Source organism: Dendrobates tinctorius, unplaced genomic scaffold (genome assembly GCF_039654945.1).
Source record: "Dendrobates tinctorius isolate UK_male_01 unplaced genomic scaffold, ASM3965494v1 ptg000293l, whole genome shotgun sequence".
NCBI classification, from domain to species: domain Eukaryota; kingdom Metazoa; phylum Chordata; class Amphibia; order Anura; family Dendrobatidae; genus Dendrobates; species Dendrobates tinctorius.
In genome coordinates, this window is record NW_027361960.1 from 6894292 (window position 1) to 6917710 (window position 23419).

The 23419-nt window shown below is 45.3% G+C and overlaps 1 protein-coding gene across 3 annotated transcripts in view; it reads left to right on the forward strand.

The window, feature by feature from the left end:
• LYST (lysosomal trafficking regulator) overlaps positions 1-23419 on the forward strand; it is a 722897-nt gene that overhangs the window by 267855 nt on the left and 431623 nt on the right. For all 3 annotated transcript variants that reach the window (XM_073560091.1, XM_073560092.1, XM_073560093.1), the window contains exon 17: positions 16860-17033. In XM_073560091.1, the coding sequence (XP_073416192.1) occupies positions 16860-17033 (174 nt within the window). The remainder of the gene's footprint in view (positions 1-16859; positions 17034-23419) is intronic.

Sequence of the window (23419 nt, forward strand, 5' to 3'; positions counted from 1 at the left end):
AAATGCGTTGTAAACATGCTTGTTAGATTGTAAGTGTACAAGGGGATTTCTCTAGGCCTGAACCCATAATTGATGTATTCATCATTGAATGGAGCCTGTCATGTCTCTAAGCACTATTAGCCTGTACAGGGGTTGTACTGTCTAAATTGATAAGTCTTCACCCAGTGCAGTGAGGATTCGCTGGTTTCTGAGCCGGGATTTGTGGGTAGGTGTGCGTTGGGAATACTCCTGGCCAGAATCCGACTAGTGGGCATGGCTGCATCCACTGAATGGTTCTTGCCGGGAGTATGCCCAACGCACACGTACCCACCGATCACGACGAATCATTATAGCTCACACTGAGTGCGCTGGGGGAATTCATAAGTCTGCAGTCACACTGAGTGACTGCAGATTAGCAATTTAAACCAGATAACCCCTTTAATAATGTTACAGAGCAGTCTGGTGCTGCGCTGAAAGTGTGGCTGTTGGAGCTGTTTGCTTTCAGTCATATACAGTAGGTGTGCCCAGAGCTGCATCTGTCACCCCTCAGTACACAGTGAATTGCGACTGTAAGCACACAGTTTTTTGTTTTGCACAGCGAGCTGTCAAAGGGTCAGGGAGTGCTTTCTGTGTTCTGAGCGGGTCCTGTATCTGCTCCTGACACGACTCTATGACTGAAAGCTGGCACCTCCCAGGAGCAATAGAGTAAATTTTCTCCAGGCATCCACACTTTCAGTACGGCCGCCAGACTGCTTTGAAATGCTTTCTACCTTCAGGTTAACCCCCATATCGACAGGTTAATAGCGTGTGGGGACATGACAAGATCCCATTAATGGTTGTCATTAAATCTAGAAAAAGTTTTCTCTAATTTCACAGCTTAAATTATCAGTGTCTGCAAGGTACGTTAAATTTAAATATACAGCGTGTAGTAACCAGTGACAGTCACCTCTTCTGATGTGCTTTGCAGGCACAGCAGTAAAGCTTCATTCAGATGTGCCTGCAAGATTCTAGATTTACCATGCTGATAGACTCCTACACAGAAAGTCTAAATGCTAGGTTTAAATTGAATTTAGACAATTTTTTTCATTTCACTGATAGAAGGTAGGCACATTTTTTCACGTTGTACACTTAAATTTAAACGTATTTTAATGGGACTTTACGTGACATAACAAAAAGTAGCAAGTACTTTTGAAATGTAAAGAAAACGAAGCTGCAGATGTGAAGGCAAGAAAGCTCCTCACAATGCATGGAAATCTCCACCCTAAGTCTAGCACCCAGACACTATATACCAACAGAAAGGAGGGTGGTCGAGGCTTGATAAGCATCCAAGCCACCATCACGGATGAAACACGGAGTATCCAGGAATACTTCAGAAAAATGTCACCAGTAGATGAGATGCAGAGAGAAACCCTAAGGCAGCAACAACAACAGATCTGGATGGAAGAACAGGAACATGAAGCGCCATGGCAAGACAAGCCGCTGCGTGGGAGGTACCGTTGATAGATAATGGAGGTGGCTGATATGGAGAAATCCTACTAATGGCTGGAGAAAGCTGGACTCTGAGACAGCACAGAGGCACTAATCATAGTGGCACAGGAGCAAGCACTAAGTACCAGTTCCATAGAAGCAGGAATCTACCACACAAGACAAGACCCAAGGTGCTGGCTGTGCAAAGAAACCTCAGAAACAGTCCAACACATAGTGGCAGGATGCAAAATGCTAGCAGGAACAGCATATGCTGAACCCCACAACCAAGTAGCGGGGATTGTATACAGGAACAACTGCGCAGCATATGGGTTAAGTCCCCCTAAGTCCAGGGGGGAGACCCCAGAGAAAGTGCTGGAGAGTGAAAGGGAAAAAATCCTGTGGGACTTCAAGATCCAGATGGATAAGCAGGTGTTGGCTAACCAACCAGGCATTGTGATAGTAGACAATGATCAGAAGACAGCAATGATAATAGATGTGGCAGTGCCAAGTCACAGCAACATCAGAAAGAAGGAATATGAGACGCTTGAGAAATACCAAGGCCACAAAGGAGAACTGGAGAAGATGCGAAAGGTGAAGGCAACAGTGATTCCAGTGGTGATAGGAGCACTTGGAGCAGTGACCCCTAAGTTGGAAGAATGGCTACAAGAGATGCCAGCAGCAACATCTGAGCTCTTTGTCCAGAAAATCGCAATGCTGGGAACAACTGAAATCCTATGTAGAACCCTCAAACTCCAAGGCCTCTGGTAGAGGACCCAAGAATGAGAAAGGACAGCAAAGACCACCCCCAGAGAGGGGTGAGAAGGAAGTTTTGTTTTTTTTTCTTGCACACATACATACAGTGTGTGTATATGTATGTGTGTATATATGTGTGTGTGTATATATATATATATGTGTGTGTGTGTGTGTGTGTATATATATATATATATATATATATATATATATATATACACACAGTATATGTATGTGTGTATATATGAGTTTGTGAAGAGTCTTTGGCATCCACAAATTGGGCATGAGTCGCCCCAGCTGGTGTTCCTTCACGTGCAATGTCTCTGCAGAACCAGGAACTCATACAGTTTTTGGAGTGGGAACTTGTCCCATTTGTCCCAGTTGAGCCTCCTACAAAGAGAAAGTAGGAAGAAGTGGAACATGGACCTGAACCTCTCTTTCAGAGTTCGTTGAACACAATCACAAACAATGGAGGTCTGCAGAAGAGTGGGGATAATCAGTACTCCCTTCCCACCCTTACATATGACCGTCCACTTCACTCTGTACATCTTAGAACCCCAGATAAAGCAAAACACAGTCCTGGTAATGGCCCTGCACACAGTGATGAGGGTGATAGGGTGAGACAGGCCTGGGTGGAGTATTGCAGAATGGGCAGCACCCCATTACACAGGACCAGTGCTTTACCCTTACAAGTGTGGAGTCTAAGGCTTCACAGTTTGATCCTTTGGTTTACTTTGGTCAAGCTTACTTTCCAAGACTTGAGGGCTATTCCTTCCTTTTCGAACCATACTCCAAGAACGTTGATGAAATCTGGCTGGATGTTGAAGGGAAAGTGGGCAAAGAAAGCCATTTGCCAGTCTCCGAAGAGCATTCCCCTAACTTCCTGCAGTTGACTTTAGCCCCTAAAAAGGTCCTAAGATCTTACACTCCTAGTCTCACACCTTCCTGATGTTTCTGTTACTTCAGTTGCACATTTTATTCAGAAGTTTAAGGTCTATGGGACCATACCCAAGCTACGTGGGCTAGGCATCAAATTGATGACAAATTGAAAAGATGGATAATACTAATAGTTGACAAGGTCATTTTCATTATTTTGTGTTTTTATTTTTTCTGTTGAAGGAAAATTTAAAAGCAGTATCTGATTTTCATTAGTTGATAACTAAAAGTACCATAAATTTACTTTTGTATTTTTCAAGTTATGCCTGTTACCACTGTGGGTTTTTCTTACTTGTAACAGAAGGGTACCAACAATTTTGTCCACCTCGGAAAGTGCATTTTTCTTTGATGGCCATGTCAGATAATCTGCGGTCAATCCCCTCTCTCCTTTTTTCTTTTTTATGTAAAAAAAAAAAATTGGGGAGAATTAAGGATGTATGGAATCTTATCTTTATAGCATTGTCTCATCTTAGTCCCATAAACTACCATGTCATGGGATACAGGAAAGATGCATATCTTTGTACTGTGTTAGCCAGTAAATAGAAAAATATTCAGAATTGAGAGTCCTCAGTGGTTGATACCTTTTAATGGCTAACTGAAAAGATGGTAACACATTGCAAGCTTTCGAGACTACTCAGGTCTCTTCATCAGGCATTGACTAATACAACATCTGAAGAATCACATATATATGCACAACACAGCACAGAAAAAATGCAATAGATAAGTGACGTGAAGCAGAATTATCATTATGAAATGGGGAGAAACATAAATATTGGACTAGTTCATAGATAAGGAGTCTGGATGTTTTATTGTCCTGTGATTGCGGTCTCCTAATGTGTTGTGATGCCCCCACAAGGTCTTAGCAAATTCCTTAATTGATGTAAAAAGACATAAATCCATGTGACACATTCATTCCAACACTGAGAGTGTCAAAGGTCGTCATAAATTTATACTCCCAAACCCTCCTGTCTCTCTGAGATGTGAAGTTACTTTTCAATACCAGTAATTTCATATCCATGGTGTTGTTGTGATCAGGCATACAAAAATGTTTTGCCACAGGTAGATCCATTCTTTTTTCTCTTATTGTGTGACGATGAGCATTCATCCTTGTTCTAAGCTTTTGCCCTGTCTCCCCCACATACAGACCCCCAGTTGGACATTTAATACAAATAATTAAGTACACTACATTAGATGTAATGCAGCTGAAATTATCTGGGATCTTGTAGTCCTGATGTGAATTGTTGATCTTTATCATGTCTGTGGTCATTATAAATGGACATGTTTTACATTTTTTCTGGTTGTAAGGAGAGGTTCCTGCAGCTGTTGGAGAGGACAGAGAGCTTCTGACAATGATGCTTCTTAGATTTGGGGGCTGCCTAAAGCACAGTAGTGGGGGGGTTTGGAAAAATGGATTGTAGTCGGGCATCTTTTTGTAGTAAAGGTTGTAATTTCCGTGCAGCTCCCCTTAGCACGTCCAGATTTGAGTTGTAGGTGACTACTAGATTGCACCCGGTTATTTTCTTTAGCTTTATAATGTAGCAGGTGATTCCTTGACATTCTGGTGGCTCTTGTAATTTGGTTTTCAATTGTTCTTGGATGGTAGCCCTGATTCAAAAAGGTCTTTTTGAGGCGACCAAGGTGTTCATCTCTATCCATGGGGTTGGAACATATACGATTGTATCTGATGGCTTGGCTATAGATAATAGAGTTCTTTATGTATTTTGGATGGAAACTGTCCCATTTAAGGTATGTTGGACGGTCGATTGGCTTCTGATACCAGGATGTCTCTATTTCATTGTTTTTTAGCTTAATGATGGTGTCCAAAAAGTTAATTTCAGTGCTGAAGTAGTTGAGTGTTAAGTTGATGGTGGGATGAAATTGATTAAACTGTTCATGGAACGTCTTTAGCTGTTGTTCAGACTCCGTCCAGATTATTAAAATATCATCAATGAAGCGGTAGTAGGCCAGGGGCCTGATGGGGCATGAGGACAAAAAGTCGTTTTCAAGCTTGGCCATGAAAAGATTTGCATACTGTGGAGCCATTTTATTTCCCATAGCTGTGCCAATCTCCTGTAGATAGATCTTGTTGTCAAATTCAAAGTAATTGGGAGTGAGGATGAATTTTATAAGTTTCACCACAGCATCAGCATCAGTCCCTGTGTTTTCCATGAAGAATTTGCAGGCATTTAATCCATCTTGGTGTGGGATATTAGACTACAAAGATTCCACATCCATGGTGGCCAGGATGGTTCCTTCTGGTAGAGGACCTATTGCTGCTAGTTTATTCAGTAGGTCAGTTGTGTCCTGAATGTAGCTGGGTGTATCCTTCACCAGTGGTTTAAGAATACCCTCTACCCATCCAGATACCTGCTCAGTAAGGGTGCCCACACATGAAATAATTGGTCTTCCTGGATTTCCAGATTTGTGGATTTTGGGAAGCATGTAGAATGTCCCTATTCTTGGACTCTCTGGTATCAAGTCATCGCCGGCTCTTATGGACTGGTCAGGCAGACAAGATACCAACTTGTTTAGTTCCTTGTAATAGTACTGTGTAGGATCATGGAAAAAATTCTGGGGAGTCACTTAATGAGATAGTAAAAGATTGTATTTTTACAGGTTTTTAACTGGGTAGTATTGCTTTTGTCTGTAGGTTTTTCCCCATAGAGGTGCAAACGCTGGACTAGAGATGACAGCTGTGAAGCTTTAGGGGCATCTTTTAGGGAGCAAGTCAAGCTTTTCCAGACATCATACTGAAAGGAGGTCAAAGTATAGTTGCGGTTTTCGTAAGAAAAAAATCAAGGACCTCTATTAGTGTGTTTAATGGCCTTCTGTGGGTGGTAGATGGAGTGATGCCTGCAATTATTTGGACTTTCTGTTTTCCAATCTTAGTAACACCTTTGTTCTATCCAATTTGCATTAGACTTTGTCTTTTGGAATGTTGTCTTGACTAATATATCCCTGGATAAGCCTAATGGGGCCTTGGTAATGCCCTATGAATGTGGTTAATTCCATAGTAAATTTCAGTTTTTCCTGGAATAAGGTCCTTTATACAGATCTTTCACAAGTACTATACTGATTCTGGAAGTCCTTGGAAGTTGACACTTTGTGAACGGTTTTCCATGTCTTCTATTTTGGCTTTAGTGATTTCTTCTTTATGAGGAAGATTTGTGATGCAGTCAGCATTCTGATTTACCTTGGATGTTATTACATGTAGTTTGATTCTATAGAGTCTGTACGATAAGCCCAAAGCTTTAAATTCCTGTCGTTAACTTGGTGTAGACCTTGTTCAGTTCTTGCTTAAGAAGTTAGAACCCCATTAGCAAGAATATTCTAATGCTTGCTTGTGAAGGTATACCCCTGTGTATCTTGCTTAAAGCACTATATTAGTTATTGCTTAATCCAGTGATGGTACTGGAGATAGCGATGGGCTGAATAAGCGTGATTGTGGCCTTGCACTGTTATAGATGGGCTACATGATGGTGCTTCTGAATGGTACTCTAGAAAGGCTGGATCTGATTGGGGCTCTGCACACATCTTGTGTGTCATCAGAAGCCTCTTTGACTAGCTGTTGTTCAGGTGCTTGAGAGGTGGATTGTTAAGCAGTCTTTTCTTGGCAGAACCTTTCGCCATTCAGTGGTACAAGAAACTAATTTATAATAAGAGAAATAGTGGGAAAAGGGAGGATGTGTCACTTGCTAATTATTGCTCTGCTATCTTGGAGATGATACATAACTGTTGTTTTGCATGTTAACTGTAAAGCTCTACCTGCTGCATGCTGCTCACAGTGACACTGTGTGGTGATCACCACAATAGTAAAAAAAAAAAATGTTATACTCCCATAGTCCATGGGTAGCAGATATAAGTAGAAAGGGACTCTACAGTCCAATTTTGAGGAGTACTGTAGCCACGAGTTCCCCAACTTGTCGAATCCTCTTTAATTGTATAACCAAAACTGTTAATTGTAAATGATAACCAAGCCAAATAATCGCGTAATTGCCTGCAATTTCCATTGTTGTCAGATAGCAGTAGAGTGCTAAGCAGTGTAAAATTCCACTTGTTTTAACCAGAGTTATAGGTGTTGTAAGGTGGCCACTAGACAGTTCCTTGAGGGTTCAAGGTTGGTAGCTTCGGTGATGTAAGCCCAGAAAAGCATGCTCAACCACGTATAGTACTGAAAGAGTTAATGTTAATAGGGCGTATCAGGGTCGAGTTTTGCGAGCAGTCAGAGATGGGTGGAAGTGGCAGCTCACATATCCCCACACCAGGGCAGTGGTTTTGCAGATAAAATGGAAACCAAGTGTCTCATTCAGTGTCTGGGTCTGGAGATATGTGGATTTTCTGTCTGTTGGTCTGTGCTAAGGCCTTAAGAATTGGACACTAACCTGATCGGGTGATCCCACAATCCTGTAAGGACTATTCACTTTGTGTTTTCACTTTGTGCCAGAAAAGGCTGTTTTTTTTATTTGGTTTCCTGAGTGGTTTATGCAGTCTTAATAAACCAGCCTGGACATTTTAATGAAACCGTTTTCCTGTGCCTTCCTCAACCACAGCTTAGTTAGTATAACCTTACAATTGGTGCTAGAAGCACAGGCACAAATACCGAGGGTCAGTGTGACTGCCACAGATATGCCGCATGTTCTAGGTAAAAGCGATTGCAGGAACACAGGTAACGACGACAGACAGTAAGGAGGATCTTATCAAGCACCTAGTCTAGGTCCAACAGCAGCATCAACAGCAGCAGCAAGTAAATCGACAGAAGCAGCTGGCACAACATGAAATAAACTGTTGGTGCAGCAGCTCCAGCAGCAGCAGCGACAGCAACAGAAAGTGCTTGCACACTAGATGGAGCTCCTCGCAGAGGCCATTCGTGGGAGGCTGGCAGCCCCTTCCCCAAGTCCAGGTGATGACTCGCACGTGCGAAAGACTGTAAGGAAAGCATTACAAAAGATGACCCATGATCACGGGTGATGATGAGGAAGCATTCCTGACATTTTGAAAGGGTGGCGGAACGGGCGAAATTGCCTTTGGAACAGTGGGCAGAGGTTCTGGCTCCATATTTAACTGGGGAACCGTGGAATGCCTACTATTAACTGGCCTTGTAGGATGCAAAAGAGTACACCAAATTGAAAACTGTGATCTTGGATCGCTTGTGAGTGACTTACTGTAAGGGTGCAACAGGTGCACCACTGGGTCTATTGCAATGACAAACCTCCCCCCAGTCCCAGTTGTTCAACCTCCTACATCTGGTCCAAAAGTGGTTGCAATTTGAATCTTCCTCCGCAGCACAGATGGTGGAGAGGGTTATCAACGACAGGTTCATACACTCCATAGCGAGGCCGGGGCAGTCCTGGGATGACCAGGGAAATTCCTGTCGTGCCAATGACCTGGTGAGGCTGGTGGAAAGGTACTCATATTTTGCATTTCTTGCCTGCAGTGCTGTCCCTCAACCGGCCAAGCACTGCATGCATGCCACGTATCAGTGAACAGAGTGCAAATGTTTCGTCTGTTGGACTTTGGGAGTTTGGTAACTCTAGTAAGTGCCACAATTCCTCATCGGCTGATTCCTGGGAAGATGATGGGCGTCTGCTGTATCCATGGGGACGCTAAAGACTACCCTGTAGCCCGAGTGGTTTTATACACAAACTGTGGCACTGAGTCCCATGATGTTGTCATAGTCAAGGACCTTTTGCACCCTGTTATAATAGGGTGGGACTTTGCTTTGTTTTGGGACTTGTGCAGGAAAGGAAGGACTCCTGGTTGCCTGTATGTCAGCCAGGTCGCTCCTAAAGAAATCTTGTCACAGGCCGCAGCCGGCAGGTTTCTCTTTTGAGTGCTTGTTGGGGATGAGGCAGTACCCCCTGAGGCCAACATCCCTTAGCTGGAGGTGTCCCGGGGGAAATTCAGGGATTAACTCTAAAAGGGGCATTTGATAATGTGTTTGTTGTTAATGGAGTTGCTCAAGAGCTGGGGGCTAACACCCGATACCCGTATTTTGCCATTAATGGGGAGTTATTATTTTTGGTCACCAAGCTGAGATAGGAGGTAATCGAGCACTTAATGGTGTCAGGGCCATACAGGCGCAAGCTGCTAGATATGGCCCATACACATGTGTCAGGTGGTCATTTGGTGGTAGAAAAAGCCCAGGAGCGAGAAAAAGTGAATTATTGTAGGTCTTGTCCCACCTGTCAGCTGACCTTCTCCGTGGCTCACTATAGGTCATCAATATATCGTATACTCTGGTGGTACTGGACTATGCTACACGGTATATGGAGGCTGTACCTCTATGAAACTCATCCACCAAGTGTATAGCCTGACAGTTGGTTTATATCATTTCTAGAATGGAGATGCCTAAGGAGATCCTATCGGACCAAGGGACCCCATTTATGTCTCTGCTGGATTCTCCCCTTTGTACTGTTGTATGACATCCCCGTGGACTCCTGGATGTCGCAAAGGAGACCTGGGAAGCGGAGTCTACACCCTACATGAATATAATCGAACATGTGGCCCAGATGCAAGACAGTATTTCCGAGGTGATGCCCATTGTGGAAGAGCACCACCTCAAAGCACCAGAGGCACAGACGAGTATGTACAATAGATCGGCGACACTATTTGGTGGCTTGGTCTGAAGCCAACGTGAAGCAGTTTAAGGTGGCAGAGTGTCTGTCACGTGCCCAAAAGAACAGTGCCGAGATTTGCTACATGGGAACAGAGACCTCTTCTCAGAACTATTGAGTTGTACTCATATCATTGAGCATGAGATTCTTACAGACTCTCATATCCGGGTAAGCTTGAAACCGTATCGAGAGGTAATCTCAAAAGAAGTGAAGCCGATGTTGAGCCTGGGAGTCATTGACGAGTAACAGTGGCTAGTCCAGTCCCATAGTCCTGGTGCCGAAACCAGATGGAGAATGACAGTTTTCCCTTCACCCATGACAGCACCACCTGAGAGAGGGATCCGCCCCGCCAGGACAGGAACCTACTGAGACATAAGGGGCGGCACCTCTCCCCCGCTTCAGTTGGGTTCCTGTCCTGGAAGGAATCCCACTGTGGCGGTGCCTGTCATGGGCGAAGAAAAAGATAAGACCCAGGCCCGTCCCGGCGCGGGAAGAACAGGTAGCTTACCTGTAGCGCCGGCCGTCGGGTCCTGGAAGCGCAGTCCCCGGGGTCCCTGGGGCTCCGGGTTCGTGCGGGCGTGGATGGGATTCCGGTGGCTCCGGGAAGCCCCCACCGCGCCGCCCTCCCCTCGCGCACGCCGCATCTCGATCCCCGTGGTAGGGGAGAGACGCTGGCGTCTTCCGGCCGCTGACGTCAGCGGCGCTTGGAATGCTGGGTGCGCCGGCTGACGTCAGCAGAAGGCGACGGTGTAATGGCGCTGGGTGCGACGCCGGCCGGCTTCTGAAGCGCTGAGCCGGCGGTCGCAGGGGGGAGGGGAGGAAGACGCTCACCAGGCGGAGGCATGCAATTTAAAAGGAGGAAGACAGCTGTAGATCGGCGGTGCAAAATGGAGTCCGAGCAGGAACGTTCAGCGTCCCTGCCTCCCTCACAGCCCTCTGGCAGGAAGCATGGAAGCCATTCAAGCAGCAGTCACCCCAGCCGCAGGTCGGGGCACTCCTCAAGGTCCAAAGAGCGCGGGTCAGGTGCTCCGATGCAGCCTCCAAGTCCGGTACCCTTGATTACGGGTGGTGAGTGATCTTCGTGAATGTTAACAGTACATTAATAGGGGTTTTCTATTGTATGCTTCACCCTGTAGGAAAGGCCCAAGCGGGAAGCAAGAAGAAGAATAGGGATTGTGCTATATGTAAATCTCCCCTAGCAAGAGACTGGCAAAAAGATCTCTGTGCTTCGTGCATTCAGCGGACTATGGCGGAGGAAGCGCCTAGTTTCGCAGCCAATCTAATATCTGCCCTCAGGTCAGAAATGGAAGGCTCAATTAAGTCCTTATTGAAAAAAGGGAAAAAAAGCAGGAAGGATTTCCCTAGTTCCCCCTCAGATTCCGCGTCAGTATCATCTCAGGCGGAAAAATCATCCTCCTCAGACTCCTCAGATAGTGACACAGGGGGTAAGCCATGTTTCCCTGTAGAAGATACAGATGCCCTCCTAAAGGCCATTAGAACCACAATGGGCCTACAGGAAGAAAGGGCGGCTAAAACCCTAGAGGACGTCATGTTTGGGGGGCTTCAGGAGAGGAAAAAACGAACCTTTCCAGTAAACGCGAAAATCCAGGCGCTTATTGAGAAGGAGTGGAAAAAGCCTGAAAAATCGGGGGCCCTTCCATCCGCCTCTAAGAGACGATACCCCTTTGAATACAAGGATACGGAGGTATGGGACAAAGTCCCAAAAATAGATGCAGCGGTGTCCAAATCTTCCAAAAGGTCGGCCCTGCCCTTGGAAGATGCAGGGGTTCTTAGAGACCCGCTGGACAAAAAAGCGGACTCATATTTGAGGCACGCATGGGAAGCGACAGCAGGAGGTCTAAAGCCGGCGATAGCGGGCACCTGCACGGCACGCTCCCTCATGATCTGGCTGCAGCAGTTAGAAGAGAAGCTGGCGTCAAGGGTCCCAAGAGAGAAGATCTTATCAGACATGTATCTCTTGCACGGGGCAGCGGCTTTTTTGGCAGATATCTCGGCGGACTCTATGCGATTGACAGCCAGAGCAGCGTCACTATCAAATGCTGCTAGACGCGCGTTATGGCTTAAGGGCTGTCCGGGTGACCTTCAGTCCAAGGCCAAATTGTGCTCTCTCCCCTGCGATGGTCGATTCCTGTTCGGCAAGAACTTGGACGATATTCTGGAGAAAGCAGGCGATAAGAAAAAAGGCTTCCCCAGATTCCCTATGGATCAGAGGAGACAGCCCTTTCGGAGGGGGAGATTCAATAGAGGGCGTCCTCCCGCTGACAGGAGAAGATGGGAGGATAAAAGAAAGAAAGAATCAGGGTTTATGTTTGGTGGAGGCACCTCCACCTCAAAAAAGTCACCACAATGACGCCGGTATTCCAGTAGGAGGGAGATTGGCACTCTTTTTCCAGGCCTGGGAAAAGATCTCCTCCAATACCTGGATTCTGAGCATCCTAAAAGAAGGCCTGAAAATCCCCTTTATTCGTCAGCCAAAACCCGTGGTCGTCATCACACCTATCAGGAAGATGACCGAAGAACAACTGGCCTTAGAAACAGAAATCCTGAGCCTGATAGACAAGCGGGTACTGTCCGAGGTGCCACGCTTACAGGAAGGAAAGGGGTTTTATTCACCCCTTTTTCTAATAAAAAAACCGGATCAGTCGTTCAGGACAATCATAAATCTCAGACGCCTCAATCTTTGGATAAGGAACCCGACCTTCAAGATGGAATCAGTGACTACGGCAGTGAAGCTGCTACATCAAGATTGCTTCATGGCCGTAGTCGATTTAAAGGATGCGTATTATCACATCCCTATCCATCCAGATTACCAGAAATACCTGAGGGTAGCGCTTTATATTCAGGGCACACTAAGGCACTTTCAGTTCAGGGCTCTTCCGTTTGGCATATCCATAGCCCCGAGGGTCTTCACCAAGGTCATAGCGGAAGTGACAGCCTTTCTCCGGATTCACGATACGGTCATAATACCATACCTGGACGATTTTCTTATAGTGGGCAGTTCAGAGGACCACTGTACAGCACAGTTGACTCAGGTGATCAACACCTTGCAAGAATTAGGGTGGATAGTCAATTTCAAAAAATCAAAATTACAACCCCTAAAGAATCAGACCTTCCTAGGATTTATACTGGACTCAGAAAGGCAAGAGTGTCTGCTCCCAGAGTCCAAGATAGAGAAGGTACAAAATCTGGCCTTGGCGGGGCGAAACCAACCATGTATGACATTAAGAAAAGCAATGTCCCTACTAGGTACCCTAACATCCTGTATTCCGGCGGTCAGGTGGGCTCAGTTTCACACCCGGCAACTCCAGGGGGAGATACTAAGAGCACAAAGATCGCTAAGAGGGCGTTTGGAAGGGAAGCTGGAGCTTTCCTCAAAAACCAGAGACTCTCTCAACTGGTGGTTGAACGGGACAAATCTGACCTTAGGAATACCATGGGACAGACAGGCGACAGATATAATTTTAACAGATGCAAGCTCCTCGGGGTGGGGGGCACACCTAAGGGGCCTCATAGGTCAGGGTTCCTGGACACCTCAAGAAAGGAAGGCATCCTCCAACCTGAGAGAACTGTGGGCAGTGGGCAAGGCCCTAAGCCACTTCATTCCGCTACTCCAGGGTCGAGACGTACGCATCATGTCAGACAACAAGGTAGCAGTGGCATACATCAACCACCAAGGTGGGACAAAATCACACTCCTTAATGGAAGCAGCAACAGACATTCTGAGCAGTGCAGAGGAACACCTACACTCCGTGACAGCCCTACACATAAAAGGGGCAGAAAACATAGAGGCAGATTTCCTGAGTCGCAATACCCTGAGGCAAGGAGAATGGGCGCTAAACCGGTCCATTTTTCAAAAGATAATTCAGCTTTGGGGGGAACCGGTGATAGACCTCTTTGCGAACAAGCACAACAGGCAAACAGAAAGGTTCTGCTCTCTAAACCCGAGGGAAAATCCATGGGCAGTGGACTCGTTGCACATCCAGTGGAACTTCAGACTGGCTTACGCGTTCCCCCCCAGTAGCTCTGATCCCAACTGTGGTAAGAAAAATCAGAAACGATCAAGCCAGGGTGATTCTAATAGCTCCATTCTGGCCAAAAAGGCCCTGGTTTGCTCTGCTACGGAAGATGTCCCTCTCCGATCCATGGGTTCTGCCAGAAATCCCGGACCTACTAGCTCAGGGTCCAATATTGCACGCTCAGGTCAAAGGATTCCATCTGACGGCGTGGAATTTGAAAGGTCGCTTTTAATGGATAGGGGGTTCTCCCCTGGGCTGGTGGCCACTCTGCTAAAAAGCAGGAAACCGGTGACTACTAACATCTACGGCAGAACATGGGATAAGTTCCTACAGTTCTTGGGTAAGCCGTTAGGAAAAGAACCCCCGATTAGGGCCATCCTAGAGTTCTTACAATCTGGGTTGCAGATGGGGTTAGCAGTAAACACACTTAAGGTTCAGGTGTCGGCACTAGGGGCGCTCTACAATTGCAAACTGGCATCAGATAGGTGGATAGCCAGATTTATTAAATCCTGCCATAGAGCTAAGCCTATTCCAATACCCAGAATAGCCCCCTGGGATTTAAACCTGGTGTTAGAAGCCCTTACAAAAGATCCGTATGAGCCATTACATCAGCTACCCCTAAAGTTCTTGACCCTAAAAACAATCCTGTTAGTAGCCCTCACATCAGCCCGCAGGATAAGCGACTTACAGGCTCTCTCAGTAAATCCTCCTTACACGCAAGTCTTTCAGGATAGGGTAGTTTTAAGAACAGACCCCAGTTATCTGCCCAAGGTAGTATCAGATTTCCATCGGGGTCAGGAAATTGTCCTTCCATCCTTTTGCGAAAATCCAAAAAAATCTGCGGGAGGAAAAATTCCATAGTCTGGATGTTAAAAGGGCTCTCGTAGAATATATATCTGCCACTAGCCAGTGGAGGAGGTCACAGTCCCTATTCGTAGCTTTTCAGGGTGCCAGGAAAGGCTATGGGGTTTCAAAAGGGACTATTGCTAGATGAATTAGGGAAGCCATTAGTGTAGCCTATTCAGCTAGTGGTATCCCGATTCCTGACGGCATCAAGGCTCATTCCACCAGAGCCGTGGCGACCTCCTGGGCTGAAAAGGCAGAGGTATCAATTGAACAGATTTGTAAGGCCGCTACCTGGGCCTCACCTTCAACCTTCTTTAAGCACTATAGATTAAATCTATCCTCCTCTGCTGACTTAACCTTTGGTAGAAGGGTGCTGCAAGCGGTGGTCCCTCCCTAAGGTGTTTCGAAGTCTCCAAAAATCTCTCAGGTGGTGCTGTCATGGGTGAAGGGAAAACCACCATGGTTACTTACCGGTAGCCGGTTTTTCCGGAACCCATGACAGCACCCGTACATTCCCCCCCTTTTTCACTGTATGGGTGTGCACAATTAGTAGGGTGTTTTGAGTGTTGTGGTGTTGGATTAAACATGTAACTAACCGGGAAGTCCTCTCAATGCTCTGTAACCCAACTGAAGCGGGGGAGAGGTGCCGCCCCTTATGTCTCAGTAGGTTCCTGTCCTGGCGGGGCGGATCCCTCTCTCAGGTGGTGCTGTCATGGGTTCCGGAAAAACCGGCTACCGGTAAGTAACCATGGTGGTTTTGCAATGACTATAGAAAGTTGAATGAGGTCTCCCAAGTTCAATACGTACCCAATGCCCCTTTTCGATGAACTGATTGAAAGGCTAAGGCCGGCCCGGCACTTTATCAAAAAAGGGTTTTGGCAAATTCCCATGTCCCAAGATGCCAAGGAGAAGACTGCCTACTCAACGTCAGACGGATGCTTACAGTACACAGGGATGCTGTTTGGGTTACAAGGAGAAACAGCCACCTTCCAGAGAGGCATGGATCCTAACTGCCAACAAGAGGTATGCAGCGGCCTTCCTGGATGATGTTGTGATCTTCAGACAGAATTGGGGAAGCCATCTGAGCAACGACCAGGCGATACTTGATGCTCTATGAAAGGCTGGGTTTTCCATAAACATGGAGAAATGTGCTATGGGAATGGAGGAAGCTAAATCTTTGGGCTATATCGTAGGCAGAGGTGAAATAAAACCCCAAATAAAGTTGATTCAATCCAGAGTTGTCCACAACCCATCTCAGAGAAGCAGGTCAAAGCATTCCTGGGCCTCGTGGGCTATTCCTGCCAGTTTATCCCTATCTTCACCATGATAGTCATCCCTTTGATGGACCTCCTTAAAGGGACAAATTCGGCTATGGATAAGTAGTCACCAGAAGCTGAGACGGCCTTCCAGGAACTGAAACAAGCCCTGTGTAAATAGCCAGTGTTGGTGGCACTAGATTTCTCTAAGGAGTTTGTGGTCCAGACTAATACAGTGTGTGTCGTGACAAGTGAGCGTTGGACACTCTAAAGTACTACCTCTTAGGCAGGAAATTCAGGCTAGTGTCAGTCCATGCCCCTAACGTGGATGAGGGAGAAGGGGAACAATTGCTCGAGTGACCAGGTGGTTCCTAGCACTGCAGGATTTTAGCTTTCATGTAAAGCATAGGCTTTCTCATTGACTCCCATTATACTCGTTACTCGAAACGAGCATTCCAGTATTAAAAATTGCTCGGTTCGAGCAACGAGCACCCGAGCATTTTCGTGCTGGCTCATCTCTATAAAGAATGTGACCTTTCATCATCTGTTTCTGTATACTTACATTCTTTGAGCTTTTTTTGGAGGTTATAAAGGGTACCAGGCAGATATGTTTTTTACTTTAGCTGCTCACATCATACTGAATTAATGCATCATGGAATTTATTGCAGTGCAGCGAGTAAAGAAATTCCATCAAGGAGGCTGACCTGAAAAAAAAGAGTAGGGTGAACTGCAGGGAAGTATACGGTATATTAAAGAAGTGCAGATTGCGATAGGCCGAAAGGACACAGGTGTAACCCAAAAAAATTTCTGGACTGGCATGTCTAGTAAAAGCATATAATAAATAATTTAGTACCAATTCTCAAGCCTTTGAGCCTTTGCATATTTGACCATGTTTTTCATAATAATTGTGATTATTAATTCATCATGTTTGAAAGTATTGTATTTTTTTTTAAATGTTGTATCCTTGATTTCAGATTGTGGAAATCAGCAACTTTGAAAAAACACAATCATTAGGATTACAGATTGTATTGTCATTAGTCAAGTATAACCAGCAGAGAATACAGGAAAGTGGAAACTGTGACATATATCCTATGATACACAAAGTTTTAATGCAGCCCAAATGTATTGTGGGATTTCATATACTAAAGGTATGTATATTAAGTGTTAACAATTTTTCTTTAAAGAAATGTCATCAGAAGATGACCTATTATATTTAAATGAAGTTTTATGTGAAATTTGTTGATTTTTTGTATTGATTTATTTTTAGTGATGAGCGAGTATACTCGTTGCTCGGGTTTTCCTGAGCATCCTTGGGTGATCTCCGAGTATTAGGGCATGCTCGGAGATTTAGTTGTGGGCGTTGCCTCTTTGTTAGGGAATTCCCACATATATTCAGATTGTCTAGCAGCCGCAAATCATGCAGCTGAGGCGACGAATACTAAATCTCCGAGCACGCCAATATACTTGGAGACCACCCGAGCATTCTCGGAGAAACCCGATTAACGAGTATACTCGCTCATCACTATTTATTTTTTAATTGACGATGTCCTTTGCTTTGGAGAAAAACATAAAATTTAAAGCAGATGAAATTTTTTTTTTTTCTGAAATATACATTTTAAAGCTTAAGTCAAAGGTATTCAGCATTGTAGGAAGTTGGTGCAAAACACACCTGAAAAAGCCAAAATTATAGTGTCTACTGTGGCTCCTCAGCAGATGATAATACAAATTCAAATTCAAAGAAGCTTTATTGGCAGGACTAAATACACATTAGTTTTGCCAAAGCAAGTGTACAAAAGGGAATAGGGATAGGGACTGTAGGGATGTTGGGTAGGGGCTGTAGGAAAGGTGGATGGGGGCAGATCCAGGATGGGGCTATAGAAGTCCATGGCATAGGGAAGGTGGAAGGGGGGGGCATGGGGAAGATCCAGGGTGGGGGCCATAGAAGTCCATGGCATATCATAATTCTCTTTCTCGCAGTCTATGGCATGCGCTCACATATTGCGCTGCTATCTCCACTGCTCTCTCTTCTTCCCCAAGCAGGATATATGTTTTCTCTTCCTCCTTCATGGTGATGAAATCCGGGAAGAGATGTGAGAGTCTCCTGAAGTGAGTGTCCCTCACTGCTGAGTATTTGGGGCAGTGTAGCAGGAAGTGGGTCTCATACTCCAGGGCCTCCTGGTCACAGTGTAGGCACAGTCTTTTACTGTTACTGAGTAAAATCTATATATAGAAAAATGTGTATATATGTATGTATGTTTGTGTGTATCAAGCCACGCACACTCCACATAGCCACACTCACTCAAAGCCCCGTATAATAAATATCTAATCTAATATATAAAGCTCAAGTGTGTGTATGTATTTATGTGTGTGTGTATGTCCGGGATTGGCATCCGCACGGTCGCAGCTACAGCCATAAAATTTGGCACAGTCACACGTCTGGACCCAGAGAGTGTCCTAAGCTACGTGGTGAGGCGAAATTTTAACCCCGCGCTTTCCAATTCACCAAACAATTTTGCCCCTATCTACATAATTGGGAAAATGTGTGTATCAAGCCCCGCCCCTCATTATGATGTCATAATGGTTGCCATGGCGAAGCTGATGTCATCATAGGTTGCAAGCCCCGCCTCTCATTATGATGTCATAATGGTTGACCATGGGATGGAGGATGTGTGATGGGTATATGGGCACTGGACTATGGGATGGAGGCTATGTATGACGGGTATATGGGCACGGGACTATGGGATGGAGAATGTGTGATGGGTATATGGGCACTGGACTATGGAATGGAGGCTATGTATGACGGGTATATGGGCACGGGTCTATGGGATGGAGGATGTGTGATGGGTATATGGGCACTTGACTATGGGATGGCGGATATGTATGACGGGTATATGGGCACGGGACTATGGGATGGCAGATATGTATGATGGGTATATGGGCACGGGACTATGGGATAGCGGATATGTATGATGGGTATATGGGCAGGGGACTATGGGATGGAGGATATGTATGATGGGTATATGGGCATGGGACTATGAGATGAAGGATGTGTGATGGGTATATGGGCACTCGACTATGGGATGGCGAATATGTATGATGGGTATATGGGCATGGGACTATGGGATGGAGACTATGTATGATGGGTATATGGGCATGGGACTATGGGATGGAGGATGTGTGATGGGTATATGGGCACTCAACTATGGGATGGAGGATATGTATGATTGGTATATGGGCACGGGCCTATGGGATGGTGGATATGTATGATGGGTATATGGGCACGGGACTATGGGATGGCGGATATGTACGTTGGGTATATGGGCACGGGGCTGTGGGATGGAGGATAATAATTATAATTTGTTATAACTAACTACAGTTAGTTACTATGCCCGGGCAACACTGGGCTCTTCAGCTAGTACTGTATAAAAATACTAAGACCAATGATACCTCCTCAACATTGAAATTGCAACACCAAGAAGGGGAAGTCATGGAATTAACATGTCACATGAGTATTAAACATGTTAATATGCAAATTAAAAAAGGGGGAAGCAACATTTTTAAATTACACTACCTGTAGCTCTGTGTTGACCCCTCTCCTATATATTCTTGAAACTTGCACTTGGGAGTTGCCAATGATAGTTACAACTTCCTAGTTTGGTGCCGAAGGAGAGTTCTGAAATAGTAGCAGTCCAGTTTACAGGAGTTATCTGCGTAGATTTGCTATTGTGTGTTCCCATGATTTCCACTCTGTAGATTTGTGAGTGTATTTATATGATTGTAGTTTTCTCTTATTCCCTGTCTGTTTACCCATTTGTCTGGCTTGTGTTTTCCTATATAATTTGGCCTCACACCTCTATGGGTGGGGGGAGGAAACAAATAAGGGATAAGATAGGAGCATAGCAATGCAAGAGTCTCCACCATCTGAGGTAATCCAGGGGACAGGGACAGCCTAGGGTGCCCCTAGTTTGAGGGATCGGATAGCTCCCCACAGTCCCTGGAGGTGGAAGACTTGCACTCAGTGACCTTGCAGCACCCATTGACTTCAGGTTTGGGGCTCGTGGCTCCCGAGCAACCCCTGATAGAGCCCAAGATCACTTTGCCTTAGGAGGTCGGCATAAGTTTGTAGTTTTCAGGGATGTCTGAAAACGTCATTTTAAATTGCCACCTCATTCCTCAGGTACCAAGGAGCAATGGGTGGGAATCGTATTCTCTCTTCTACAGGGTTACCCGCAAGCCTTGGCTATTTTCTTTCTCGTCTGATTCCCAGTCGCTTCAGACGCTCGAGGAATTCTTTTCAGGCTCTGGGTATTATCTATGATGACCCCAACCTTGTCTCTTTGGCTGAGTCTAAACTAATTTCAGCTTTAGCAGGGAAACCAGCCAGCAGAGGAGTATTGCTCAGAGTTCTGTACGTGGTCTACGAATACTAGGCAGAATGAGAATAAAGAAGAAAACCAGCTCACATGCAACGGCATATGGCGTCCTGAACGACTGATCTCGTGTGAGATCACTTGCAAAATGTCAGTAAAGGAAGTATCGTTCCAGCTTCTTTAAAATTCCAAAAAGTTTATTTAGAAAATAAACTGAGTGGCTACAGTCCCACAAAGGGTCTGCTGCAAAGGAATCCTAATGTATCTATTGCTAGTTAGTACTTTTCTATTAATGGTCTGATTGGAGCTTTGTCCGCAAGCGACCAAATTACCAACAATACCGGACACTGAGCTCAGTGATGGTATCCTCTTGTTCACTTCACGATGGGAGTACAGGACATTGCTGCCATATTGTTTGTTGTTTATTTACTTTGTTTTTTCTCTATAGTGGTTCTATGTATTTTTTAGGTAAAAATCGCAGCCAACAGAAATTTCAGTTTCTAGGTGATGTCTCTAAATTTTACCCGGGTAATGCTATGCGCCATATTCAGCAGAGTAAAACATGGGGTCTGAGTTGATATGTATGACATGGAATGTGAGGGGTATAAAAACCCCTCGGAAAAAGATCAAAGTTTTCATTATCACCCCCACATTGTGACCTTGGTGGAGACACACCTGACCTGCGATACAGCTCGGTGCGTGCAGAAACCTTGGGTACAATGGTCTGTCCATGCATTCCACACTAGCTATTCGAGAGGGGTTTCGCTATTGATACATAGAGACGTTAGGTGGGAAGCCAGGGGGACTCGGAGGGACCCTGAGGGTCGCTTTGTTTTTGTGCATGCATTGATAAGTACCAGGAAATATGTAATCCTATGTGTTTATAACCCCCCTCCGGCTAGTATGTCAATTCTTCAGAAGGCAATGAGTTTTGCCCTAAATTATTCAGACGCAGATGTTATTTGTATGGGAGACTTCAATATGGTCATGAACAACTGCTTTCATAAATTGAGATTGGATGATGGAATAACTGGGGGGTCCTCTTCGCCGACTACAACCCTGCTGTCACTATTTATGGGGGATAGCGGGTGATTTGATCTGTGTAGGGTGCGTCACCCTGAGTTAAGAGAATATGCCTGTCACTCATCCACTAAATGCTCTCTATCGCGCATAGATTATATAATTATATATTTGGTTCCATCGGTCTGGCGATGTGGGTGGATGATATAGAGCATGGCAGTAGGGGGGATCTCAGACCATAGCCCTGTCATTCTTAAACTTAAATATGGACAATTAAACAATAGGATAGCTTGGAAGTTGAATCCTTTCTGGTTAAAGATATTAATTTATTTTGGGATGCCCTTAAGGCATATCTGAGGGACTGTTTGTCCTCCACGATCTCTTATATCAAGTAGGTAACCTCAAGGGAGGATGATGAAATGGAACGGCGATTGAAAGATTCAGAGGCTACATATATATCTAACCAAACTAGCGGCAACAGGATTGAGTGGCTGGCTGCCCAGAGGTTATACACTCAGCATATAGACACTAAGTCTAAGCGTATACTATTCTTTACCCGTCAATCTTATTTCGAACTGGGAAGCCAGGCAAGCAAATTCTTGGCCTATTTAGTGCGCCAGCACAACACCTCTAACACAATATTGCAGATTCGTAAGGCGGATGGTCTATTGGTGTCTTCGACCAAGGAGATACTTGGTTGTTTTAATGACTAATACAGGTCATTATATGAATCTAAAAGTGACTTTGATAACTTGGGGTGTTTAGACGATTTGTCAGATGTGACATTCCCTACATTAGATCCTGAACAGTGAGCCCTTATGGACGCTGTGTTCACCGCGGAGGAAATGCTATAACAGACATGGCCTCTGGGAAGGCCCCTGGACCAGACGGGTTGCCTATTGAATTGTACAGGAAATACCGGGATATATTGACGCCAATTCTGGTGAAGGTATTTTGGGGAATTTGGGACGGGAAATGTATGCCTGAATCCTTTTATGAGGCTAATATCATAGTGCTTAGAAAGGAGGGAAAGGACCCTTTGGAATGTGGATCCTATCGCCCTTTTTCATTAGTAAATGTGGACTGTAAAATTTTTACCAAGATCCTAGCTACCTGACTGAATTCAATTATATTGAACCTTATTCATCTTGATCAAACGGGCTTTATGCCTGGTAAGAGCACTTCCATTAACATCAGACGAGTCCAGTCAATAGTCCAATATAGCTCCCTAATGCCAGACACCAAATGGGCACTGGCATCGTTAGATGCTGCCAAGGCTTTTGACTCTATTGAATGGCCTTTCCTCTCCGCATGCTTGCAAAGATATGGCTTTGGTGATAAATTTATAAAATGGATCAAAATATTATATATGAAACCCAAAGCCCATTTATAGTAAATAATTCTGTATCTGAGTCCTTTTCATTACATAGGGGGACTCGTCAAGGCTGCCCCCTTTCCCCGGCCCTCTTCGCCCTTGCGATTGAGGCACTGGCAATACGTATAAGGTTTTCCCCTGGCATTAAGGGTATAGATATAGCAGGTCGGGTAGATACCATAGGTCTATATGCTGACGATATGGTGATATTCATGGATGAAGCAGAAGAAACTTTGCCACAAGTGATAGCCATTTTAGATAGATTCAGCAAATATTGAGGCTTATATATAAATTGGGAGAAGTCTGCCCTGTTACCCCTTTCCCATGCCCCGATGCCCCAGCTAGAGGCTCTCTCCTCGTTGTTTATTGTATCTAGTTTTAAATATTTGGGTATCTACATAGGTATCTACATATCTCACAATAGTACGCTTCACTTACAACTTAATGTCCACCCACTGCTGGAACTAGTTAAAGTTAAATCTGCATCCTGGAGCAAGCTTCCGTTGTCTGTAGCCGGACGCATTAAGGCTGGTTTCACATTCGCGTTAAAACGACGCTGCGCACTGCGTCGTTAGGCCCCGCCCCGATCCGGCTCCCTGCCCGCCCCATCCGGGATCACCGCCTACTTTCGCATTTGCACGCATGCGATCGGCGCACCCTATCTTTAGCATAGGGTGCGCAGATCATGCGCTGCCAGTGTGAAAGTAGCGTGCTGCGCACTTTTGACGGTGCGCCGTGCGCGCCGAAGTGCAACATGCTGCATTTCGGC